Raw genomic sequence first — 25,199 nt, forward strand, 5'->3', positions numbered from 1 at the left:
GCCCATCTTTAAAATCAGCTTGATTGAGGGTGTTGATTTTCCCTGCCTGGCCAGCCTGTATAATCCTGTTACCAGCAATGCCAGTCCTGCGGGGCTGAAGATGTGCAGCTTGATCCTAGCGCAGCAGGGTAAAGGCACAGTCATGCTCAAGCGGCTACAGCAGGAGACCCACATGGACTCAGTGCACAAGGAAAAGACAGTTGTAATCCCCCAGAGAACAGTCCCCAACCCCCTCAGTTTCCTCTTCCAGCTTCCTGGTAGCCCCCCCTCAGTAATCCACCTGATAAGGAGCCGCCACATTCCCTGAGCTGCTTTCCTCCTTCCTTTGGAAATTGACAGCCAGACAGATGCCAGCCACGATCTCAGCTACTCCGCCGCTCCAGCCAAGGTAGAGACAGGTCCCGAGCCGGAACTTGTCCCCTGCGGGGGCCTGGGGGTTGGCCATGTTCTCTAGGACTTCGTAAGCCATGTAAGATGTGGCGCATAGATACATGGCTCCAGAGAGAACCAGCAGGAGTCCAGCAGTTCCCGTAAGCTTGGGGTTGGGCTGGTCTGTCCACCAGCGTACCCCCACATGGGCTAGAGAGTAGCTCAGGATCCCTGTAAGCACTGAGATGACAGTGAGTGCTCTCAGCATCTGCATGGGCCAGGAGATGGCAGTCTCCTGGAGGATGGGTTGGCACGCCCTGCCCGGCACACCGATCACCTCCACGCAGCTTTCCCACAGACCATCGCTGAAGGAAATGTCCCGTGGGAAGCCGGGCCGCCTGGAGAATTCTCTCCACTGCGGGGTCACCGTGGCTGCCAGCAGCAAGACCCATCCCATGGGAGCCAGCACCAGTCCAAGGGCCACGGAGCCAGTTGCCATGGTCTGATGAGAAAGAGCCCAGGTCTCTTAGCCTCTTCAAGGGGGCTCCCTCGGGCTGGGATGAAGAGTCGGGCAGAGACGCTGTGCAATCGGGAAGGCGTTTTCTGGGATGCACGGAGCGGAAAGGAGAAAGTCGTCGCTCGTCTCCAGGGTGCTCTCAGGCCGGGCTGGAGGCTGCTGGAACCCGGGTGAAGATGTTGGTTATGGTTCTACTGTCCACATCACCTTGACTTTGTAAATCCTCTGTCGTGAACACGTTTCCTTCCTAACATTTCAAGCCTGTTGATTAAACGTTAAGTGACCCCCCCCCATGCCCCCATGTTACACATTAACATTGCCCCGCGTTCCGCTCTGGCCCTAGATCGTGGCCAGACATAACAAAAGGCTCTAATCATGAATATGCACCAGGAAGGGGCCCCAGTGAGCAATGCTCTATTGACCCCCACCCGAGGTAACTGCGGGGAGAGTGCCTTCTGTTAGACCGTTTATGCTGCTTGGATCGCATCAGCCCCAACATGACGCCTCTGCCTGTACCAGGGCTGAACTTGGCCCAATAGCTTCATGAAGGGCAAAGAGGTTGGAGGATTGGGGTGGGGGAAGGGTGTGAGAGAGAAATGGAGAAGGGTGATGAACACCAGCATTTGCATTGTGCAAGAGGGTATGTGTCTGGGTGGAGGATGGGTCTTGGGGAAAGGGGACCTGGGAGAGCTTGGGTGGGTGGGACAGGGGCTTTGGGTGGGTTGGCTTGGCTGGGAGTGTACAGGAAGGGGAGCTCTGGAAGACTGAGGGACATGGCGGGCGGGGAGACTAGGATCGCTGTGCAGCTGCAAGTGAATTGGCGGCTGCAGGCTCCAGGTTCTCATTGCCATGGAAACATGCCTTATTAAAGATGCCGGGTGCCTCCATCATGTGCACTGTGCTGTACACAATATACTGCACACACTGCACTTTACACTGTGTCTAGGCAGTGGGCTAACATTCTTTCTCAGTTACCCCAGCATGAACCTAGCATAACTCCAGAGAGGTCACGGCCGTTACTCTAGATTTGCCCCACGTGACAGAAGTTGGGCCAGGGGATCCAGTGGTTGGTGCAAAAGAAAGGGAATAGCCCAGGTGGGTTCTAGTCCTGTCTCTGCTATGGACCTTTTCCCCACACTCTGCTCTTCTAGCCTGATGTATTTAAAGGAGCAAGGTGCCAATGTTTGTCTTCCCAAGTGTCCATATTTCTACTTCTCAAATGCTGCCAGGTGTGGAAAGGCATGCTGAGCAGAGGGTAGCATCCCCCCCCCACCCCCCAACTGGTGCTCTGTGGCATAAACAGCAGCTCTAAACCTACATAACAACTCTGGCATCTTTCTCACAGTTGGTAGCTGAAAATGCTTCGAGCTTTCCTCCACTCCCTATACAGGTTTGCTTGGTAGAAATACTTTGCCCTGCTATAGCCCCTTTCAGCCAGCAACACCTGCATAGGTTACAAAAAGGACTCCAAGCACTCCCACTTTTCTGTTTCTTGAACATCACCGTGGGAGAAAGTTCTCAGGGGTGGGAGCTTGTTTGATCAGTTACCTTCAAGGTGGGAGTGGTGTCATTGAAGCCCAAGGAATGCTGACAGGTCACTGAAGTATTTTGTCATATGGGGTTGGCCTGCTGTTCGGTACAACTACTGCAATGGTAGTTAGGTGCCTAAATGGCCTTTTAAAAAACGGTGCTTAGTGCTAAGGGTAAAGCAAACTATAGCTGTGCATCCGCCTGTCAGGGTGGTGGGCTAGGCTGGCTTAGTCCTGCCCCACTGCAGGAGGCTGGACTTGATGACCTCTAAAAATCCCTTGCAGCCCTACATTTCTATGGTTAATTTTGTTAGCTATGAAACTGCTCCGGTCCTTAGGGCTCTGGAACAGAAGCATGCTCCAGGGGCTGGCTATTCATCTCAGGCGAGTCCACCAGCTTGCTGTAATGGGTTTATTAACAAGGTTACAGTTTCTTTCTCAGGATAACATATAATTGGTATTGGCAAAAAAGAAAAGGAGTACTTGTGGCACCTTAGAGACCACAGGAGCGGGTCTCTGGTCTGGAGGGCGACCAGACAGCAAGTGTGAAAAATCCAGACGGGGGTGGGGGGTAATAGGAGCCTATATAAGAAAAAGACCCAAAATTTGGGACTGTCCCTATAAAATCGGGACATCTGGTCACCCTACCCGTCTGTCCCCAGAGAGGCCATACCTCGTCTATTGACCTAGTGCTGTCTACACCATGGCTCTGGTCAGCTTAACTACAGCGCTCAGGGGTGTGGACTTTTCACACCGCTGAGCGATGCAGCTGGGTCGACCTCACGTTTTAGGTAGACGAGGCCTATATGTCTACAAATACACTGGAGATAGCTGCACTGGAGAGCTACACTGGACCCCCCTGAGCCCAATTAGGGCCTTTGGGCTGTACCCAGTACAATTAACCAATACCAATTATATGTTTCAGAGTAGCAGCCGTGTTAGTCTGTATTCTCAGAAAAGAAAAGGAGTATTGGTTAGTCTCTAAGGTGCCACAAGTCCTCCTTTTCTTTTTTGCGAATACAGACTAACACGGCTGCTACTCTGAAACATATAATTGGTATTGGTTAATTGTACTGGGTAGTGCCCACAGGCCCTAATCGGGCTCAGGGGGGTCCAGTGTAGCTCTCCAGTGCAGCTATCTCCAGTGTATTTGTAGAGATATAGGCCTCCTCTACACTAAAACGTGAGGTCGACCCAGCTGCATCGCTCAGCGGTGTGAAAAGTCCACACCCCTGAGCGCTGTAGTTAAGCTGACCAGAGCCATGGTGTAGACAGCACTAGGTCAATAGACGAGGTATGGCCTCTCCGGGGACAGACGGGTAGGGTGACCAGATGTCCCAATTTTATAGGGACAGTCCCAAATTTTGGGTCTTTTTCTTATATAGGCTCCTATTACCCCCCACCCCCGTCTGGATTTTTCACACTCGCTGTCTGGTCGCCCTCTGGCCCGGAGACCCGCTCCCGTGGACGCGGGGGGTGGTCACGCAGCGGCACTGCGGTAGCGGTTCGAGTGCAGAGGAGCCCTGGGGTGCACGGCACGACCGGGGGACCCACCCCTGCACTGGGCGATGCGGACCGAGCAGTGCAGATGTTCTACGTCGGGGGAGGGGGGTTGGGGGGCCAGGGCAGGAGGGCTGGGAACAGATGTTGAGGAGCCGCCAACACCGGGTGCAAAATCTGCAGCTGGGCCTGCAGCTGGGCAAGGCCCCCAGGGCAGGGGGCAGGGCAGGGGCTGGGCTAGCCCAGGCAATGCCATGTGGGGCGGGGGAGGGTACTGAGGGGGGAGGGGCAGAGGCTGGGGGCGGGACCTGGGATTTGAGAGGGGACGGATCAGGGGCGGGCTAGGGGCTGGGAGGCGAGGGCTGGAAAGGGGGCGGGGCAATCGCGTCACAGCCCTAGGCCCCGCCTCCTCTCCTTACGGGTCCCGGTGGCAGACATTTCTCCCTGATGCGCTGCCTCTATTCAGCCGGAAGGCGGAGCTCGTGTCTCTTCGGCCGGGATCGGATCACTGCGAGCCAATGGCGGGGGGCACGAGGCGCACCCGTCGCTCCGGATAGGCGCGGCGCAGCGCGGGGGCGTGGCTCGCTAGCGTGGTGCCCACTCCCCCCCCCCCGGCACGGCTGTAACGGTCGCCGGCTCCGCGCGCGCCTGCGTCGCGAGAGAGTGAGGAGGCGGGGGGAGCTCGAGAGCCGAGTGGAGCCAGGTGAGGGGGCGGGTAAAGTCCCTCTGTTCTCCCTCCCCCGTCCGCCCGGCAACGGCCTCCCGCCGGTCCTCGGCCTGGGGGCGCAGCCCGACGCGGGACCCCCCGGCTCTGACCCTCCGCGGCCCCGCTAAGCCCCTGCCCCCAGATATACCCCCGGTCCTGCCGCTCTCCCCTCCCCCATTGCCCCACTCCAGCGGGTACACACCGCCCCCCCCCAGCCCTCCGACCCGTCCCTCTCCTCCCCCCACGGGCGCCCAGGTCCCTCGGGTCCCCAGACACCCCCGCGCCTTGGGTCAGCTCCTAGCCGCCCTGCCCTCGCATCCTGCCCCCTCCCCGCCACTCAGCGCCCCCCCTCCCGCCACGTGTCACAGACCGTGAAACCAGACTTCCTCTGTGAAATTGGAGGGGCAGGGCTGGGGTGTCCCAGCCGGGGCTCCTACCACGTCTCCAGCTACTCTGCATCCCCCCCCCCAGCCCAGAGGGGATGGATGTACTTTCCCCCTGCATAGCCACTGTCGGGGGAGAGGGGGGATCAGACCCACTTCTGGGTACCTGGCCTGGGTAGCAGCCCCAGGGCTTCCTGCAGCTGCAAGAGATTGCCAGAAGTGGAGATAGGTCTGATCTCCCCTGTGCTGTTGGGAGTGCCCTGCCGGAGGGGGGGATTCCCTGAGGTGGGTCTGATCACCTGCCTTGCTCCCAGAGCAGCTGTGCAGGGGAAGAGCAAGTCCTGTCCCAGCCCAGCCCCAACTCATAGCTAGGAGCCCCCAGCTGGGGTGTTCCCAGCAGCACAGAGGAGATCAGCCCCATCTCCATTTCTGGGAGCTGGCTGTGGGACGTTCTGGGGCCGCTGACAGCGCAGAAGTGAGGGTAGCAAGCCCATGACCCCCCCCCACACACACACACACAACAGATTTGTGACCCCTCCATGACCCCCTTTTGGGTCAGGACCCCCATGGTTTCACAACACTGTGAAATATCAGTTGAAAAGATGAAATTGACTAATTTTCAAATCCTATGACTGTGAAATTGGACCAGAATGGACCTTGAGTTTGGTAGGGCCCTGCACATAATCATTAACTTGAGCTATCCGGCCAAGTTTTGTTTCTCTTTGCTCAAACTGGAACTCCACTTCTTTTCTTCTCCCCATATCTCATTGCATTCCCTACTGTCTCACCATGTGACTCGTGCCAAATCATTAGCTCTTTGTTTTCAAAATAGAAATATTTTCCATGAGGACTTTGGATGGCAAAATATACTTCATTAAAGTGGGGCCTGCACGAACAGGATAATAGGCAGTTAGTATTTCACAGGATTGAAGGAACTGAGAGCTTGCATTTGATAATTAAGGCGTTTGCAAGTGCTAGATATTATAGGTGTACTCTGGGCAGGAGGTTCATATGTTTGAGATGGTTTCATATACAATAAAGTCAACCAAAGCTCTGGATAGAGCAATGATCATAGCTGATGGTGTAACATCACTTATGACTGACTGACCAGGTTTCTGGGTGTAGTTGTATGAAGTAATCTTTGGAGGGCAGAAATGAACTGGCCAAGTGCTGAGGTTTGTAAAAGGAAATTTTGAATAATTATAGAATGAATACCTGGATATGATGGTGGCTGATGCCCTATAAATAGCTAAGATAGTATAACATATGGCCAGGTTTTATGCTGAGCACTTTAAAAGTGTTACAAACCAGAACATTTTCCATTTCTGAAAAGTGTGGTAATCCAGACTAATTGCCCTTCTTGAAGTGTTAACTGCTGTTCACTACTGGAAAAGTAGCGCTGCCCTGGAAGGGAGGTGCTAATTAAATGTGAAATGTAATGAAGAGAAATGTTTCCTTTAGTGAAGAGTAGCTGTAGTATTTATGTCAGTGCAGGCTTTGTATCCTTCTTGCTTGGCCAGTGGCAAAAATGGATTGGATTACGCTGATTTAAAATATGGTTCTATTTCTTTAATTTTATAGTTGACTGGACTAGCTGTGATGGCCACTCTCGAGAAATGCCCAGACCTGAGGTTCCAGCACACCAGTCCAACAGGTTTGAATTGTGAATTGTTTTCCTTAAGTCATACTCCTTCCATATCCTTGTAGGAGATTCCTTAGGAAACCCAGGAGGTGGCTTATTTACCAAAAGTTTTTTATTAAAAATAAAATCTTAAAACATTTACTTGATCTGTTAGTATCCTGTGTCTGCAAAACAATTGCATGAGTGTCCAGGGACAGATCGTCACACATACAACCAACCTCTCTTAAAATCCAGCAAAGGAGGAGTTCATAATATGATAATATTGCAATGCATCTTTACCATCACCAATATTATCTCTGGTTTCAGAGTGGTAGCCGTGTTAGTCTCTATCAGCAAAAAAAAACCGAGGAGTACTTGTGGCACCTTAGAGACTAACAAATTTATTTGGGCATAAGCTTTCGTGGGCTAAAACCCACTTCATTGGATGCATGCAGTGGAAAATACAGTAGGAAGATATATATACACAGAACATGAAAAAATGAGTGTTGCCATACCAACTGTAACAAGACTAATTAACGTGGGCTATTATGAGCAGGAGAAAAAAACCCTTTTGTAGTGATAATCAGGATGGCCCATTTCAAACAGTTGACAAGAAGGTGTGAGTAACAGTGGGGGGGGAATTGGAAAAACATTTTTTCATGTTCTCTGTGTATATATATCTTTCTACTGTATTTTCCACTGCATGCATCTGATGTAGTGGGTTTTAGCCCACAAAAGCTTATGCCTAAATCAGTTTTAGTCTCTAAGATGCCACAAGTACTCCTTGTTTTTGTTTTTTTTTAGTATTATCTCTGTATGCAAACACTGTCACTCTGCTGCGTCAGAGCACATGCACAGTGATACCGGTGAGAGATGCATTGCATTCTTATCTTCCATAGTGGTGTCCTTTCATCTCTTGCTGACTTGCTTTAAGTCCTCTGTGCCTGTTACGAGAAGATTTGCCATTAGGAAAGAGATTTCTCAAGCAGCAGTATTTCAGAGCAATCAAACAAAGAACAATTAATATCCACACAGTGCGGAAATGTGTGACTACAGCTTAATGCTGATTCTCAAGAAATTGACTTGCTAATCATTCTGGAGAGATTCACTTTTTTTTAATGAATTTGAATTAAATTGGAAGAATTATTTTGTAACCAAAAGTTCAAATTCCATTTGATAAATTAAATTGGCTTGTTGGTCTCCTTGGTAAAATTAATTTCTAATATTTCCTCCGTTCACCCCAGCAAGGGCAAGGATGGGTTTAATAAGTCTCTTCCATTCGCCGTCTGAAGCTTTATTTCTTTGAAATCAGCTGCAAAGTCATCTTCATTTATTGCCTTTCGGTCTCCTTCACTGGCAAATATCTCTGAGCAGGTGGACCAGGCTGGGGATATTTTCCCCTCAGTGTAGGTTCTAAAGGTTGATCTTTGGGGAACACACTCTTGGTGTAATACTGATAGGTAGTGCTCTGAATTATATGCCCATGGTGTGACTCTTTTCCAGACTCTAATACAGGTCAAAAGAGCTGTTCTTTGGAGACCGACTGGAAAACCCCAACTCTGTCTGTGAAGTTCCAGAGTCGTTTTGGTCACTGTTTAAGTATGGCTGACAGTGGGGATACAGCAATCGGGACTTCCTGCTCAGACAGCACAGAGGGTGAGTCTGAATGTCTGATCGTTGCAGTAAAACTGCCGAATTTTTTCTAGTTCTTCTTACAACATAAACCAAGCGTCAAGAACCTCCTGATACAAAAACAGCCCTAGCATTATGAAACAGAGGGGAAGAGGACATATTCTGTAATGAGAATATTATACACTTAGCCATTAGTTTTATAACCTAAAATGTAAACAAACCTATATTGGTTGAGAGACTCATTATCTTACCTAAAGCTTGAAAGGTGATTAGCCAAACTGCATTACAATTTCCAGCTTCAACTGTAGTTACAAGTTTGTCAATTAAAATGACTTTTGGCAGAGGTAGATTAATAATCTTTAAAATGCACAAAGAGCTACTGATCTTCAGCCTCTGGTTCATATTAATGTACTTTCCAATAGTGTGTGTGAGGATCTCACTCTACACAATTTCCCTGACAAAACTATTTCCTCAATATTTCTCTTTACCTGTATTTTGTATGAATTATGGTCAATTTATTAAACTGGATAGAGACTGGTATATGTTGGTATACTTTGACTTGAGCTGCAAACAGAACAAGGGAATTTTTGTGTAATAGTTCTCAATGATACCTAGACTTGACTATTTTGATTGTGTAGTGAGATGCATTCTTCAAGGTCACTTTTCATATTGTATCCAGTCCTAATCAGGGGATTGTTAGTTTGGAGTTCTCCTTGCAGCACAAAGCTTCCCAAGAAGGCCATGACTTTAAGCGCATGGGGAACTGACACTGATATCAATGGGAAATAATCATATTTTTGCTTTTTAGCGGGGGAGAGAAACTGTGGTCATTGACTTATAACTATGTGTGGATCCACTTCTTGTCCTTCTGTTGCTTGAATTCAGGCTTCTACACTTCCACCGCATCATGTTGGCTTTTTTAATTGTGTGCAAGTAATGTACTCTACAGCAGTATAGGAAACTGCACCTTACCTCGTGCTAGATGAGACAAACTCTTGTGTATGTTTGGTCTGAGGCAGTAATGAGGCTTGCGTAGGACAGTGGTTCTCAATCAGGGTTATGCAGAGCTCTTCCAGGGGATACATCAACACATTTGGATCTTAGCCTGTTGTAAAACTAGGCAACATAAAAAGCACTAGCGAAGTCAGTACAAACTAAAATTTCATACAGACAGAATGAAAAAGTAAGCAATTTTTCAGTAATAGTGTGCTGTGATACATTTGTATTTTTTATGTCTGATTTTGTAAGCAGATAGTTTTTAAGTGGAGGTGAAACTTGGGGTATGCAAGACAAATCAGACTCCTGCAAGGGGTACAGTAGCCTGGAAAGGTTGAGAACCACTGGCGTAGGACATTGCTTGTTAACCTAAAGCGCCTTTCAGTCACAAATAAGGAGGGTTTACTTGTATTGCTCCTTAGAAGAAACACTTCTTGTTCACTTCCCCATTCTTCCTCAGGTGTATGGTACCATTTGAAACTTGCCATATTTTCTAACAATGCAAGATTCAAAATCTAGGTGTTCCTAAATAATTTTTTCAAAGTATTGTATGCCTGCACCTTGAGGTTCCCCCTCTAGTCTTTCTCAGCACAAGAAAATTTCCAGCTGCACTCAAAGTTGGGTGTTGTTGTCGATAACACCACAAACATACAGCAAGACAATGTCCCTTCTCTGAAGAGCTCTGATTAAGCTTGCATTACTGATAATTGTTAGAATCATATTTTGACTTTTAAAATCAGTGCACTTGTTATAAGATGCTACTGACTGTGGTGACCATTCCCACACTTCAAGGGACTGATTCATTTCCAGTGGATTCCATTGCTCATGGATAGAACTCAATAGCTCCTGACCAGGATGCTACAATCTAAGTTTAGGGGACTTGAGTGAAGAAATCGGCACCGACTCTCCTCAGTCTGTTTGAAACATGTATTTTTGTCTATTTGGAGGGCTGTTTCCTCTTTTGAAGGAGTCCTAGGGGGAGATGATACCTGCAGGGATTCTTCCCGCCCCGTTTGTTAACGTTGAGAGATGATCCTTCATATTAACAATTTTTATGTAGCTTGAGACATTTGACAGGGTCCTGCATAGTTCCTCATTCCAGTTACTTTAAAATTGTGACTTCGTTCCTTCTCATAAGAACACTCTGATGTTAAAAACATGTGGGAATGCGAGCTCGCTGTCCCAAAACTGGGCTGGAGAAATAGCACGTCGGGATGGGCCTTATGCCAATGCATTGAGAAAACAGGCTAGCCTGAGGAAACATGAAATTAGTGCATTGGTGCCCGAATATATGGGGAAGAGGAAAAATCTACACATTGGAAAAGAAGGCTCTTTGGTGTTTGCCCAGTTGAGCTCCTGTTGTTGCTCTATTGAAACCTGAGAGTTACTAAGAATAACTTCAGACTTCCATGTAATCAGGTTTGGTGGCTGCGTGAGATGACGGATCTGCACTCTTGTGTGCTCTGCTTTGTCCCATTTCCTGTGACTGTGGGACAGAGCCGTTACTTTTAGTTCTAGGAACGGCTGATTTTGTTGCCATGTACCAGGGGAGTTCTAAGGTCAAGTGCTCTGTGATGTGTGTTCAGCTATGTTTGCAGCTTATCATGGGCTTAGCAAAGGCTCCTATTGCTTTTGGTTACAGTGCAGAGTCGCTGTGCTGTGGGATGAGCAGAATGTAATCAAGGCCTCAGTTTTCAGTTCTTGAGTAAGTTTCAGCCTTTTTACTCAATTTCCGGATTTATTTATAAGTGACTAGACAGATAAGTTTATCAATAAGTTTTGATTACAGAATTTTAATGCCAAAATGTAATGATTTAGGATGAATGATAGCAGTTGTTGCACTTTTACAGTTTACTCCGGCCCCATAAATATCATGGGGCTCCTGGAACTTTTAATAAAGGAAAAAGCAATGTGCAAATGTGCCCTTGCACTGCTACTGTGTATGATCTCCCCCAGCCCCTCGACCATAGGAAATGTTCCTAGCAGGATAAGAAAAGGTGGCAATTGTCTTTTAATTGAAAAGTGTTGCTTTAATTCTAACTCTCAAAAATCCTTTCCCTAGAATTTTGCAATTCCAGTAGCAGTTCCTCGTTTCAGCCCATCAAAACCCAAGTGACCATCCCTACAGCCCATGTCATGCCTTCTACATTGGATACTTCACACTCCACACTCTACTCAACAGGTGAGCCAAGCTCTTTGCAGAATGCACCAGTTTCATCAAAACCAGCGGTACCAAGATCGTCCACTGAAAATGTAGGGCTGACAAGAAGTGGAGATCTTACTGCTGTGAAATCCTCTCAAGTGCTGCCCATGGATCTCTTGCATCTCTACGGGACTTCTGGGGAAAATGGTTTTGAGCAGTCCTGGTTTCCCATTTCGGATCACCTGAGAGCGGAAGACACTCGAAAATTTGACACTCCTGCCATTGAGCCTACCCTTAATCAGTCTGTTTTGCTGGATACGCTGTACGCTGACCCTGCCCACAAGTTCCAGGATCCAAGCTTGATTTCCACCTACAGAGGAAAGGAGCCTTACAAAGTGCTGCCAGAGACTAAACCAGCAGCAGGAGCTAGTGAAGCCTGTGAGCCACGAGGTGGTACTTGGCCCACTGGGAGCAGACTGGTGCCATTAGGATTTCAGTCCAATAATGTCTTTTTGAAACCAACAGCGGCGCAGTCTCGGGTGTGGAGGCAGGAGCCTTGCACTTCGCATCCACATCAGAGGGTCTGTGAACTCAGTGCTTGGAGGCAGCAGCTGGACAACATACGGTTGCAAGTAGAACAGATGCAGGTAGAAATTTAAAAAAACAACTCTTTGAAATCGCTTTCTCCTTCCCTCTCCACCTCTCTTGCAGTTATATGTAATGTAACCACAATTCCTGACTAATGCAGTAATGGGGGGAATGTCTCATGCTTCTATTACACATTTTTATACAAATTATCTCAAAACTATCTACATATACATGTGTCATTCCTCACATCACTGAAATGCGGCAACCATGTAACGCAGGGGTGGGGAACCTTTTTTCTATCGGGCCACTGACCCACAGAAAAAATCATTGGCATGCCACACACACAGCCCCATGGGGGAGTGCGGAGGCTTGGGGCTTCCCCCCTGCAGGGGGCAAGCCGGCGCTTGTGGCTCCAGCCCTTTGGGAGGACAGGGAAGGGCGCAGAGGCTCGGGGCTTCCCCTAGGCTCCCGGGTGGGACCAGAAATGAGGCATTCAGGGTGCCAGGAGGGGGCTCCAGGGTGGGGTAGAGGGTTGGGGTGTGGGAGGAGGTGAGTGCTCTGGCTGGGAGTGCAGGAGTGGGCTCCAGGCTGGGGCCAAGAGGTTTGCAGTGGGGGCGCAGAGTCTACGAGGAAGTTAGGGTGCAGGAGGGGGTTCCGACCTGGGGCAGTGGGTTCGGGGTACAGACTCCAGCCAGGTGGTGCTCACTTCAGGCGGCTCCATTCTGGCCCCTAGGCGGAGGAGCCAGGGGGCTCTGTGTGGTGCCTGCTGCCCACAGGCGCCACCCCCGCAGCTCCCATTGGCTGCGGTTCCCAGCCAATGGGAGCTGCGGAGCTGGCATTGGGGGTGGGGGCAGTGCGCAGAGCTTCCCTAATTACCCCTGCTCCTATGGGCTGCAGAGACATGCCGGGAGCTGCGTGGAGCTGACCGGACTTCTGGCAACCCAGCGAGCCAGCGCTTGTGGCTCCAGCCCTGCAGAGGGGCACTGAGGCTCAGGACTTCCAGCCTGCATTGTGGACACTTGCTGTGGGCCGGATGGAATGAAGCAGCAGTCCGGATTTGGCCTGTAGATTCCCCACCCCGATGTAACGTAACACAGCAATGCTACACAATAGTTTAAATCAGGTGGTGATTACCCTTTCCAACGGAAAGTACAGGGGAAACGTATGTAGATAGAAGATGGTGGATATCAGTATTTCAACTAGCAGACTAACCTCGCTCCGTATCTAGACTTTTGGAACAATTTTAAGTAGATTTTTATGAAAATATCAGTCTTTCACTGGAGGGGAGCAATTTTGTTTAGTGAGCAGTTGGTGGGTAGCAATATTAGAAACGAATGGCTTCCAATGAGACAGCACAGTGGTCTAAAATTATTCAATAAACTCATTGCCCGAGCTCAGCCAAAATGACTTGTTCCCAGAGCCCAGACACAGGCTGAAATAGCTCCGTACCAGATGAACTTTCTGCTTGCTCGCGTGCCAGATGAGCACACAGTGCACAAAAATAGCCTCAGCAATGTTGCTGTTACCTTCTGTGAAACTTAAGCCACTCCTTCCTATTCTCTTTTTTTTTTTTTTTTCCCCAGTTACAAAATGGAGCTGCTTGCCACCAACCTTCAATGTATGCTACTTCACTGCATTCCTCTGATCCAGCCCAGTGGGTCAGTATCCTGAACACCAGTGAGAATCTACTTAAGGAAAAAGAGATCCTCATTGACAGGTAGGAAGTATTTCAGGAGAGAGCAGTAAGAAAAAAACACAAATGCTAGATCCTGTGGGTTTTTATTGAAACTAACAAATAACATAGTAATTGTAAGAAAACATCTGAAGAAATGCCCTTTTCTTCCATGAGATTTCAGAGTGATTCCCATGGAAGCAAATAGTGAGGAAGTGAGACAGGTGATTCCTTAGCAGCATTGGCTAACTTAGAGGATCTGCAAAGGATTTTTAAAAACTGCGTTTGTGCTTTTTTCCTGCTTTGTGACGGAGAAAGAAGAGCTAAAAGCTTTTAAAATGTGTTCTCCTGTTTGTTTACATGAGAAACATTTGGAATGCCACGTCTGCTCTTCCTCGTTTTGCTCTTTGGGATCTCGGGGATGTTTATTTTGGGCTGGTGAATCTTTAACAAATCTGTCCTGTCTCCAAAGTGCTTATTGACTGTTGATGTCAGGTGTTAACACACATGAAGTTTTAAACATTTGGACTAAAAATCCCTACCCCTGTCATTTGCTCAGCTTAACTCTTCTGACATATGCAATTTCACCAGTAAATTCTCCAGTCACCATAGAGACTTGCAGGGCAGATGAGACCTCAAATTTTTAATGCTAAAAACAAGCATGTTTTTGACAAACGCTTTCAAGTCTTTAAAAATTGCTATTCCTGTGCAGGCTATTTTTAAAATATGTAGCTGCGTTTTTTGTCACGATGTAGGGCAGTGACTGAGGAGCTGTGTGTTTTTGACGGTACTGGGTTTACATAGCTGGCAGAGCGTATTGTCCTCTTGGCTAGAGCAACAACTAAGGGGTACGTTTGAGAAGGATGTATTGTCTGATCTGTCTTTTGTTTTTGGGCAGGCAGAGGCAGCACATCTCCCAGTTGGAGCAGAAGGTGCGTGAGAGTGAGCTGCAGGTTCACAGTGCTCTTCTTAGGTCTGCTGCCCCCTATGGAGATATTTGCATGTTGAGAATGCAGGTAAGTAGGAACAGCAAGAAGTCCATTGAAAATAGCATGCACTAAACCCACTGGCTGCAGTGTGCTTGTTTTAGCGGGTCCTTTCCACGTAGGAGGGGTGGACAAGGTAAAAGTCCATTCCTGGTGTGTGCTGGTGCCAATCCATCTGGGTTTTTCTGTGGCTCTTGACATTTAGATCCTTCGATTTCTGAACAAACTGCAGTGGTCACGCTATTGATGCCGGTGGCTAACAGCACCAGCCAAGCGGTGTGCGAGCTGATACTGCAGGTGCATAAGAGGTGCTGTGAAGATCTTTGGGAGCGGTGAAGGGTGGATAATGCATCAGCGTTGTAACTGCTGTTCTGGAGAATAGGTCTGTTACGTTTAACAGGTGGGTTTAGTGGACAATGGGAACCCTTACGCTGGTTGCTGGGTGTCTTTGTTGGCAGGAGCTGCAGCGGGAGAACTCGTTCCTGCGAGCACAGTTTACTGAGAAGACCGAATCCCTCAGTAAGGAAAAGATTGAACTGGAGAAGAAGCTGGCTGCTTCCGAGGTGGATGTGAAACTGATTCAGGAGACGCTGAAGGAGACCGTGCAGAAGCATGTAGAGGAATTGAAGAAACAAGAGGAGAGGGTATGACTGTCGGTGCTCTAGAACTGAGGCAATGCCTTTTTTTATTTATTTTTTTTCTCCAGGGGGGAGTTGGCACAGTGATGGGCATTGGCTCGAGGAGCCATTCCTGGCACCACCACTTGTTACGTGGAGCCATTGGGACTGCTCTCTTCTCTTGCAGCCCCCAAGCAAAGAGAAACCTCAGCCACTATCAGGCTGTAGTTGTGAGCAACTTGCTTTCAAAAAGAAGCAAAGAAAAACCTCTGGAGTTTCTTTTGCCCTTTAATTTTCTTCAGTATGTATCACTGTAACATCAGTGACTTGTCTAGACCCACTCTTAATTATAATTAGCAAATCATCATTAGTAATCAATATAATTAAGGCTTTATTGTGAAGCGAATGTAAGGGTTAGTACAATAAATAGGTTGGACTCCCTCTCTTGACATAAGTCCTTCCCTTGCTCGAGGTAAAGTCTGACTTATGGATCCACGTTTCTGTGTCACATGGATCACACTCAGTACTTAAACACGCTGAAACTGTCTATTCAATGAGGAATGATTCTTGGCTTAATTAATAAAATGTTGTGTTTTGAGGCTAAGCCATTACTTATTTTTCTTGGGCATTCTGTTATATAAATGTCACACCCTGAGTAGAACTGCCTGTTCCATTCTTGCCTGGTACTAGTAAGAGTGCTCCATTTGGAGACACTCTTCTCAGCCCTATTAGTCCTTGTTCCCTGTAATGTAGTGATCCTATTTTTACAGTTCTAAAAACAAATGATACATAAATCTGCAGTTTGTGGTGAGTGGGTTCAGGGAAACTATTGGGCTCGCATTTTCTCAAGTTCCTCTGATTATTTGCAGAGGGCTCAGAGGTAGGTATAAAACAGGAGCACCCACACATTGCAACACTAAGACCCTTATTTGCAACTTGCGAAGAGTCTGAGGGCTGTGTTAAATTGTGTGTATTTAATGACATCACATTGCTCGGCTTTAATTATTTTTATATTTCAGAATTTTAACCGTATTTTTAATTGTGTGCAGCCTCTTATAAATGTGTGTGTGGCACTTGGTAACTTTTTTAAATTCCAAGAGTATTTGCTCATCCTTCCTTTGAGTACAGAAACCGCTCCTTGCTTGGGCTCACCAGCAAAAATAAAAACCTGCAGTTACAGAGGGCAGCTTAGGAGCTTCTGTGCTGACCAGATACCTAGCATATAACTTCCAATGGATGAAGTTATTTTTCAGATACCAGTGAAAAGAAAAGCTGCTGAGATAAAGCAGTTTGATATTTTGGTGATGGGTGCTGCAAAAATGCTTTGATAGACAAGCTGGAGAGAGAGAGAGACGCACACACATGGAAATTATAACCTAAGCAAATCAAACCTTCAAATGTCTCTTCATGCAGATAAAGGGAAGAGACAAACATATTAACAGTCTGAAAAAGAAATGCCAAAAGGAGTCTGAGCAAAACCGGGAGAGACAGCAGAGAATTGAGACCCTGGAGCGCTACCTGGCTGATCTGCCAACACTAGAGGATCATCAGAAACAGAATCAGCAGGTAAAATGACATCCTCTGTATAGTGTTGCGTTTGAGGCATTAGCCTGGATGCCACAATTTACTGCTGCCGGTTATGCATACACTAGGCTGAGTAGAATTGCAATCTGTCCCTCTGAAAGGGAAATGTTCTGAGCTATGGCTGTAAATTGCCACATCAATAGTAGAAGTCCCTGTCAACTGCTAGGGTAGCCCTAATATGGCGTATGGCAGAGGATCTGTAGACTTGTTAGTGCTGAGCAATGTTCTCTGTTCCAGTTAAAGGAATCAGAACTGAAGAGTTCTGCTCTGCAGGAAACCGTGACAGCGCTGAAAAGAGAGCTTGGAGATGTCCGGGCTGCCTGCAGAGAGCAGGAGATGCAGCTAGAAACACAAAAACGCAAAGAACTGGAGTTGCTTTCCACTGTGCACAGGTAAAGCTCCAAAGATGACAGTGAACCGGACCTCTGCCTAGTAGCGAAGGCCAGTAGCTCTAGAATCCTGAGAACAGAGAAGTGGAATACACGAGAGTGCATCTTTCTACTGCAGCGTAGTTATGAACTGGGCTTGTATTGAGTCTCTGGATATTGTGCTCAAATGTAACTACTAGATAAAATTGAATTACCATAACTTCCGGCTGTTCCAAAGCAGAGGTATGGCTCAGGGAAATGCATGAAGCCTTTCTGCTCCAGATCCCTTGGTTCATATTCATGGAGCTATGTGAAACTAGCTTGTGGACTTGGACCAGTTGCCATTGAATGTGTGTCTATATCACACATGCTACAATTGAGCATCCCATTGTGACAGCCTCAGCAAAGAGGGCAACAGTTGACTGGGTCATGGGGGCTGATCTCCCCCCCCTATTCCTTAGAAGTAAATCACTTCAAGTCACATGGAAGAACATTGACAGGGCAGTGGAAAAAGCTTTTCCCTTCTGTATCCATTCTGTGGCAGAAGATGTCCGTTTCTCCTGTTGTCTCTTTTAAGAGAACCACTGCCAAATTGTGTTGAAATTTCTTACATTTGCCAGTTCCTTTGATGAGCTGTTTATCTCAGCTTGCAGGATAGGATTCAGCAATGTGTGAAGAGTGCAGGCAGAGGGTCACCTGTCCAGGAGGTGGAGAAACAGAAATCAGAAAATGATTCTCTGCAGAAAGACTGTGATTGTCTCAGGAAGGTAACTCTGAATATACAACTCAGACATGGGTGAGACTACCCCACACTAACTCAGATTTGTCTCCTTCCTTCGACTGTTCCACATCAGGCGTTAAAACAGGGGTTCAAGTTTAACATTCAAACTCTTACGAACTTATACAAGCGCTAGCCATTCTCAGCATGCCAAGCCTGGAGGGGTCTAATAGCCATTCTTGGTGCAATAACTGTACAATTCTGTAGTGTTCGCTTAAACATCAAAGTGACGAGAAACTGAAGAATCCAGAAAAGGAAGCAAGTGGGGAGGGGAAACCCCAAGAATGCAGCCTCTCCAGTCTCAGTACATAATTGCTATTCCTATTAGCGCCTTCCACCAGGGAATCTGAAAGCACTTCACAAACCAGGCTGTAATTTAAAGTGATTAAAAACGGATTTGTAGGGCAAATCCCAAGTGGTATTACTGAGTAAGTTTGGGCATGTTCATCTCTTAGACGCAACTGCTTTTGATTTCAGATTGTGGACAAACAGCAGAAGAAGATGGAGCAGTTGTCTTCCCGAATAAAGGTGAGAGGTGTGAATGCTGAAGGTCTGGGAACTCTCGAGCATCGATTATAAGATATGTTGGACTAACTTCTCTCCCTGGGTCTGCTCCAGAGCCTGGAAGAACAGGTGTCTCAGGAAGAGGGGACAAGTCAGGCTCTGAAGGAGGAAGCAATGCAAAGAGAAAACGCACTGCAGCAGCTGCGCACTGCAGTGAAAGAGGTTAGAACTGGAGTTTGTGTATGAACACAGTAGCTGAATGAACAATAAACTGTCTTGTAGCGGGGGATTTAACGTGCCGTTGCTGGTTCCTCCTTCACTGCACCTTGTCAGAGTCTGCTAGCTGCCCTGACAGTGCTCCAGAAAGGGGTTCCCTTGTCTCTATTTTAGAACCATAATTTCTCTTTCATCCCTCTCTCCACCCAGGTGTTGCTTTTGTAATGCCCGAGATCTGGCTATGTGTGGCACCCATGCAGCAGCTTGTCTCCCTAGCTCCCAGCTGTGTGGATTGTAGTTGTAGTTACTGACTTGGCCACCAGGGTGCGGTAAAGAAGTCTTATTCACCACAACTATGTACCAGAGCAGGGGTCGGCACTTTGAGAAGTGGAGTGCCAATTCTTCATTTATTTACTGTAATTTAAGGTTTTGCGTGCCAGTAATACATTTTACATTTACAGGGGTTGGCGGCTGGGACCCCGGGCCGGCAGCGGGCTGAGCTGCTCAGCCCACTGCCGGTCTGGGGTTCCGTCCACTGGCCCATGCCAGGTGGGGTCCTGGTCGCCGGCCCCACTCAGCCTGCTGCCGGCCCTTGGTTCCATCCATCCAGGCAGGCAGCAGGCTGAGCGGGGCTGGCAGCTGGGACCCTGGCTGGTAGCAGAGTGCCACTAAAAATCAGCTTGTGTGCCGCCTTTGGCATGCCTGCCGCAGGTTGCCGACCCCTGTGCCAGAGCCTCATGAGCCATGAATGAAAGAGTCTAGGTTGAATTCCATCTGTCGCCTGAACGTGACCCAAGCACTGAGTGTGTCTCCTGAGGGAGAATTCAGCCTGCATCGAGTTGGGCGAAGAGAAGGGAGAAAGAGCACAGGCATCCCTTGGAAGCCTCTGCATTATTATCCAGACTGAGACCGCCAGGGAGATAGTGGGATAAGGCGCTTCCTGTCCTGTTGATTTTTATATTTTTACCTTTTGAGAGAAGCTGGCTCCTATTTAAGAAACCCTCGTGTTGTGGTGGTCAGGCCCAACATTTGACTTTAAACTGTTCTAGTTGGGTTTGAATCCAGAGGCCATTCTTAATATAAACCCACCCTTTTGGTCACCACCACCACCAGTATCTACACTGCTAAAAGTATATCCCTCTGCTGGCAAGACACAAATTTCCATTCCTGTGAAAAGAAAACATCCTGATTCAGAGAATAGATTCTGGACAGTACCCAAACATTTTAATGCAACGAAAGTCTGTAATGCCTGCTCCACACTGAGGGGCCATTAGAATCAGCTGTCTTATCTGACATAGTTAAGACTTAGCTAATGTTACTTTGTTTCTTCAGCTTTCAGTGCAGAATCAGGATCTGATTGAGAAGAATTTGACCCTACAGGAGCACCTCCAGCAGGTAGAGATGAACCAACTGCTTCCTGCTGGGACAGCTCATCTCGCCCATGAGTTACACAGTGAACTGGCCAGCTGCCTACAGGATTTGCAGTCTGTCTACAGCATTGTGACTCAAAGAGCGCAGGGCAAGGATCCCAACCTTTCCCTGCTCCTGGGCATTCACTGTAAGTACACAAGGGACTAGAGTGATGGAATCTCGGAGTCAGGGGGGGCGGGGGGGCTTTGGTTCATGGGCTGGGTGGAACAGAATAATTAGTTTATATCAGTGGTCCCCAAACTTTTTTCAGGGTCACGCTCCCCCTGAGCTGGGGCAGAAAGCAGGGCTGTGGCTCTGCGGGGTGGGGCTGGGAGCGGAGTTCTGGCGGGGGCCAGGGGCAGAATAGGGCTGGGTGGCACTCCTTCCCTGCCCCCCATGGGGGCTGGCCCGAGCCCAGCCCCCACCACCCGAACATTCCTCCATGTCCCCCTTGGGGGGGTGCCCCACAGTTTGGGGATGTCTGATTTATACTCTAGATAGAATGTTCTCCTCCTGGGTTTCAGAACACTGAAAAGGCTTAAAAGAAACCTGCCTTTCTCTATGCTCTGTCGTTCTATTCAGACCTCTGATTCACAGGCTTTAAAGATTTGAATTCCCTGTACGTATCTGTTGGGTGTTAAATAATGCCATGTACTGTGGATAATTTGTCTGGTGAAAAGTGATGTATTCACTAATGCAGGACTCCTGTTCAGAACTGTATGTCTGATGTGATTTCATTTGCTAACTATACAGCTGTGCAATCTTCAGTTAAGGAGAAGGATGACTTGCTGAACGCAGACATGCTTGCAAAGAAACTGATGGAGGTGAAGCAGCTTCACAAAGAGATCGAGGACTTACGGACTGCAATATCTGACAGATATGCTCAGGATATGGGGGATAACTGCATCACGCAGTGATGGATAAGCTCTCCCCAGGATAGCGTTGGAACAACTGGAAATGAACACCTGAAAACCTGAGGAGATTAGAGCCCATGGAATGGAAAAAACAATCAAGCACCTTACCATCTCCATGCTTAGGTACAAGATGCAGGTGCTTATCCACAAGAGGAAATCAGGGATTCTGATGCAAGGTCATTTAGATGCTGACTGGCTAACTGGAACTATTCAGGGTCTTTGGTGTTCGTCAGACATTGCAGCGACTTTGATCCTTTGGAAGGTGTTACGCTGGATTTGGTGAAGTCTCTGATTTGATCTGGTGGGTGAGTTACTAGTTATCTTCCAAGAATGTCAAATACTGAACATGGAAACACAAGGATTCAAACTGACATGAGAAGGAAGTGGATGCCATGGCCTCTGTCCTTTCTGGTAATGAACAAACCAAGTAGATTCCTTCTGAATATTCTGGCCTTACTGACTGCACAGAAGGGTTCAGAGGAAGTCTGTGGAGTTCATAGACAAGCTGCTAAACCACTAGCACTATTCAATTGTACCTAGAAGTACACGGTTACAGGCTTACCTGCAACAACCATGTACATGGTTCTGGCCCGGATAAATAGTGTGTGGTCATTCGGGTAACCAAGTCTGCATTGCTCAGGTATAGGCAACTGAAGCCTTTCAGTAGCCAACAGGCTGGAAAAAAGGTGATGCTAAAATTGGGTTCTGAAAATGCTAGTCTTGATGAGGCCTTAGGATTTTATCCCTTTAACGGGGATCTGAATGTGGGGAGTAGCAAGTGGATTGCTACTGAAGTGCCTTAATCCTCTAGAGAAATTTCCTGCCTACTTAACTTCATCCCTAATGGATCTGCTGGTGGGATGGGGGAACTGGTCTTTCTCCTAACTGCCTTTATAGCCATAAACCAATCCTGCAGCAGCCTTGGGCATATATACACTCTGCCTGGGAGGTCAGCTCCCTGCAAGCAGCAGAGAGCCTTTGCAGGCCTGCAGCATGTTCTTGCGCAAACACCCTTGCAGCCTCCTGTAGAAGTTCAGTGGGGGAAGTGACCATACTACATTAGGAATCTTTGCATGAGGTATGATCAACGTTCTGCTGTCTGGGATCTGCACAGGGTTTTCCCAAAAGTCCTGCAGGAGGGTGACCCCCTTATATGTCTGCAGTGCAGTCACAGGGAGTCATTGCGGCTCACGTAGACACACCCACTAGATTAAAGCTCGCTCAGTACCAGAGCGGTGAAATCGCAGCAGGGTGGCGCTGGATCTGCAAGCAATTACCCAGGATTCCGTGTGCGCTTGTCACAGATTTATTGCTCCAGTTCCTGAACTAACTAGATTAAAGCTTGCTTGGTTTAGGGTACGTGAGCTGCAACCGCACCCTGTGAGTGTAGTGAAGACAGACCTTAATCTGATGTCAAAATACGCAAATGAAAATTCTTTTCCATTCTCACATTTTGTCAGCTCTCAACCTTAGGGGTGACTCTGAAGTACTAAATGTCGGCTTAGCTGGGAAAGCACCATGGGGCTAATGATGAAACCCGCTGGCTGTCATTTTACTCTTGGTTCAGAAGCTAAGAAGTCAGTTCAGTCAGATGAAAACCCTGCTGACATACGTTAACATTTGGTTGTTGTAGGCTTGCAGCCTTCCTTTGGGGCTGATCCCCAGTTCTGTGAAGATGCTGTTCCTGGTGCTCTTTTGTCGGATTTCATTGAGACCAGTAAAATCTGTTTTTGAAATCTGGCCACCACAATGTATGTTCTGGAAACCACCTGGCTAATAGGCTACCCATGACTAAGATCAAAAAGTATCTGATGGATGGCTTGTTAGCTGGTGTATTCCCTGCTGTGCAGCTACTCTGTCCTTCCTGGAGCATCTGGTGTGGTGCCTGGTAGCGTAATATGGATCATGGCATCTCTCCACAGGTGTTGCCTCCAGCCAGCTCCCTTGCTGAGTTACTTAGACAGTGGGCCAAGACAATTTCTTGAAGTCAGTTGCCCAGACTATTGAGAAATACTATGGGCATGCCGGGGCTAGCAGCACCAAACATGAGTGTTGCTGGGTAACTGGAAACCTTGGTGACCATGTTGTTTAACAAAGATGCTGTTAGCCTGCCAGGGAACCTGCATTTAGCACCTTACTTTTAAAGCAGCCTCACCCACCTTTCCATTTATACCCACAAAAAACATGCAGGGAGGAAGAGAGGAGATATCTACATGTCCCCAGTGGCACCCACAGAGTTATGGTGCAAAACCAGAATCTAGGTCTTAAGAAATGAAACCCTTATGTATTTAAGCTGATACAGAGCAGGGCGCTGCATTTCTGTCCTTGGGGAAAGAGGTGATAGGCTCCTATGTGTCATGGCACTCTGGTAGCATATTACTGTGCCGGTGAGAGGGGTGGGGGGGGTTCATTTTAATCCTTTTGCAAAAGTTTGTATTTAAAAAAAAAAAAGTTATTTGCATACCTTTTTATTAAAGTAACTTTGGTTATAGCAGGTATCCACCAGTTTTGGTGGCTCTTCACAGAGCGCCCGAGACCCTGGTATCCAAAATAACCATGTAGTGTGGTTTGTCTCATTGCTTACGCAGGATGTGTTTAAATAGTTGACTTCTGCCTGGTGTTTCCTTGTACAGTTAAGCACAGGTATATTTATATGAATATTTGTCTTACGCAGTTTATGGTACTGAGTATTTTGGTTATAAAATAAAGCTGCTTTGTTCCTGTTGAGCAGAGCAATTCGGTGTACGGCTTTCCTTCTCAAAGGTGTGGCAGAGGGAGGTGGGATTTGATAGTATTTCATAAGACTCTGCATTGTTCCTAATTACGCTTGTGCTTTGTCAAACAGAAACTACTTCCTTCCTGGCTATACACTGCGACTTCCAAATCAAGCCCCATAGTCTGTCTGCTTCATCAGGGTGTCACTCCACTTGCAACTAGAGTTGCTCTACTGAAATCAGTGGGAGTTTCACTGCCATGCAGGGATGAATCAAGCCCTAGGATTTTTCACTGCACACATGTTGCAGAAGACTTTAAAAAAAAATAAAAAGTTCCTACTCTGTTTGTACAGGGAAGTACAAGCTGACCACGAAGCCTTTAAGATCCAAATAGCAGCTCAGACTGGGCACAGAACTGTGCCTTCCTTTTCATCACGTGCTTCCAGGAGGGCAGAGTTTGATGGGAACTGCGAGTATTTTTCCTTAAAGTACTGCAGCGCTTGCTACCTCCTTTCTGGGGCATTCGGAGCTAGGTAATGGCATCCCCTGAGTGCTCAGATGTGCATGCCAGTAGCTTTGCCGTGAGGTGATAGTACAGGGGCGGGCAAACGTTTTGGCCCGAGGGCCGCATCGGGTTTCAGAAATTGTATGGAGGGTGGGTTAGGGGAGGCTGTGCCTCCCCAAACAGCCAGGTGTAGCCCAGCCCCCGCCCCCTATCCCAGCCCTGCTTCTCGCCCCATCCGCCCCCCCGGGACCCCTGCCCCATCCACCCCCCTGTTCCCTGCCCTCTGACTGCCCTGCCCTCTATTCAACCCCCTGGCCTCTTACCACACTGCCTGGAGCACCGGTGGCTGGCGGCACTACAGCCGTGCCGCCCGGCTGGAGCCAGCACCAGGTCAGGCCGGGCTCTGCAGCAGCAGTGCCCCAGGAGCTCGCAGCCCCCCCGCCCAAAGCAGTGCACCGGTGCCTGGGGAGGGGGAACAGCAGGGGAAGTGCTAGGGCCTAGCCTCCCAGACCAGGAGCTCAGGGGCTGGGCAGGAGGGTCCCGTGGGCTGTAGTTTGCCCACTTCTGTGATAGCAGGATGCCCGCTACCTTCATGTAGGGCAGGGCATGAGGCCAGAATGCTGTACTCCTTAAAGGGAGCCTCGTTGAGTGATTACAACAGAAAGCTGAAGCTGGGGGCCTCTGCCTCCCACGGGCTAGGCTAAGCAGTGTTGCTCTCAAGGATACTTTCCCTTGACAAGCATTGGGAATGGTGGATAGCAGAGGAGGTTATAGGGATTTGGGGAGGGTGAGCGCTAACTGAGCAAGTGATCTGTGCTGAAGGCACAAGTTGGTGCCTTCTTCTAGGTTCCCTGTGGCTCCCCGTTCCCTATTCGAACGCTAAAATTACTTCAGAGTGAGATAAAATTTCAAAAAATGTAATAAATTAATCTTGCCATGTGATTACA

General features: G+C 48.0%; 2 protein-coding genes across 4 annotated transcripts; one reads left to right on the forward strand and one right to left on the reverse strand.

The window, feature by feature from the left end:
- Positions 1–268: 268 nt before the first annotated feature.
- On the reverse strand, positions 269–868 carry LOC140900584 (claudin-23). The gene has a single exon (XM_073318089.1). The coding sequence runs from the start codon at positions 866–868 to the stop codon at positions 269–271; it is 600 nt and encodes a 199-aa protein (XP_073174190.1).
- Positions 869–4,536: 3,668 nt separating this feature from the next.
- On the forward strand, positions 4,537–23,774 carry CEP85 (centrosomal protein 85). 3 transcript variants are annotated; one of them, XM_073317604.1, is made up of 14 exons: positions 4,537–4,618; positions 6,586–6,658; positions 8,129–8,281; positions 11,316–12,043; positions 13,568–13,701; positions 14,555–14,672; positions 15,101–15,286; positions 16,673–16,825; positions 17,081–17,235; positions 17,858–17,978; positions 18,467–18,517; positions 18,608–18,715; positions 20,042–20,267; positions 20,873–23,774. In XM_073317604.1, the coding sequence occupies exons 2-14, from the start codon at positions 6,604–6,606 to the stop codon at positions 21,034–21,036; spliced, it is 2,352 nt and encodes a 783-aa protein (XP_073173705.1). In that variant the 5' UTR covers positions 4,537–4,618; positions 6,586–6,603; the 3' UTR covers positions 21,037–23,774. The 3 variants fall into 3 exon arrangements, with proteins under 3 accessions (XP_073173705.1, XP_073173708.1, XP_073173707.1); XM_073317606.2 differs by lacking the exon at positions 4,537–4,618 and adding an exon at positions 5,636–5,670; XM_073317607.1 differs by lacking the exons at positions 20,042–20,267; positions 20,873–23,774 and having other exon boundaries at positions 18,467–18,656.
- Positions 23,775–25,199: the final 1,425 nt, after the last annotated feature.

The sequence above is a fragment of the Lepidochelys kempii genome, chromosome 19, assembly GCF_965140285.1.
Source record: "Lepidochelys kempii isolate rLepKem1 chromosome 19, rLepKem1.hap1, whole genome shotgun sequence".
NCBI classification, from domain to species: domain Eukaryota; kingdom Metazoa; phylum Chordata; order Testudines; family Cheloniidae; genus Lepidochelys; species Lepidochelys kempii.

What these genes read in the sequence shown, in the direction of transcription:
- LOC140900584 (XM_073318089.1), bottom strand. Translation starts at nt 868, where the DNA reads ATGGCAACTGGCTCCGTGGCCCTTGGACTGGTGCTGGCTCCCATGGGA.
- CEP85 (XM_073317604.1), top strand. Translation starts at nt 6,604, where the DNA reads ATGGCCACTCTCGAGAAATGCCCAGACCTGAGGTTCCAGCACACCAGT. An exon ending in CTGCTCAGACAGCACAGAGG is followed by an intron (nt 8,282 to 11,315) that starts GTGAGTCTGAAT and finishes TCCTTTCCCTAG; the next exon opens with AATTTTGCAATTCCAGTAGC. An exon ending in AAAGAGATCCTCATTGACAG is followed by an intron (nt 13,702 to 14,554) that starts GTAGGAAGTATT and finishes GTTTTTGGGCAG; the next exon opens with GCAGAGGCAGCACATCTCCC.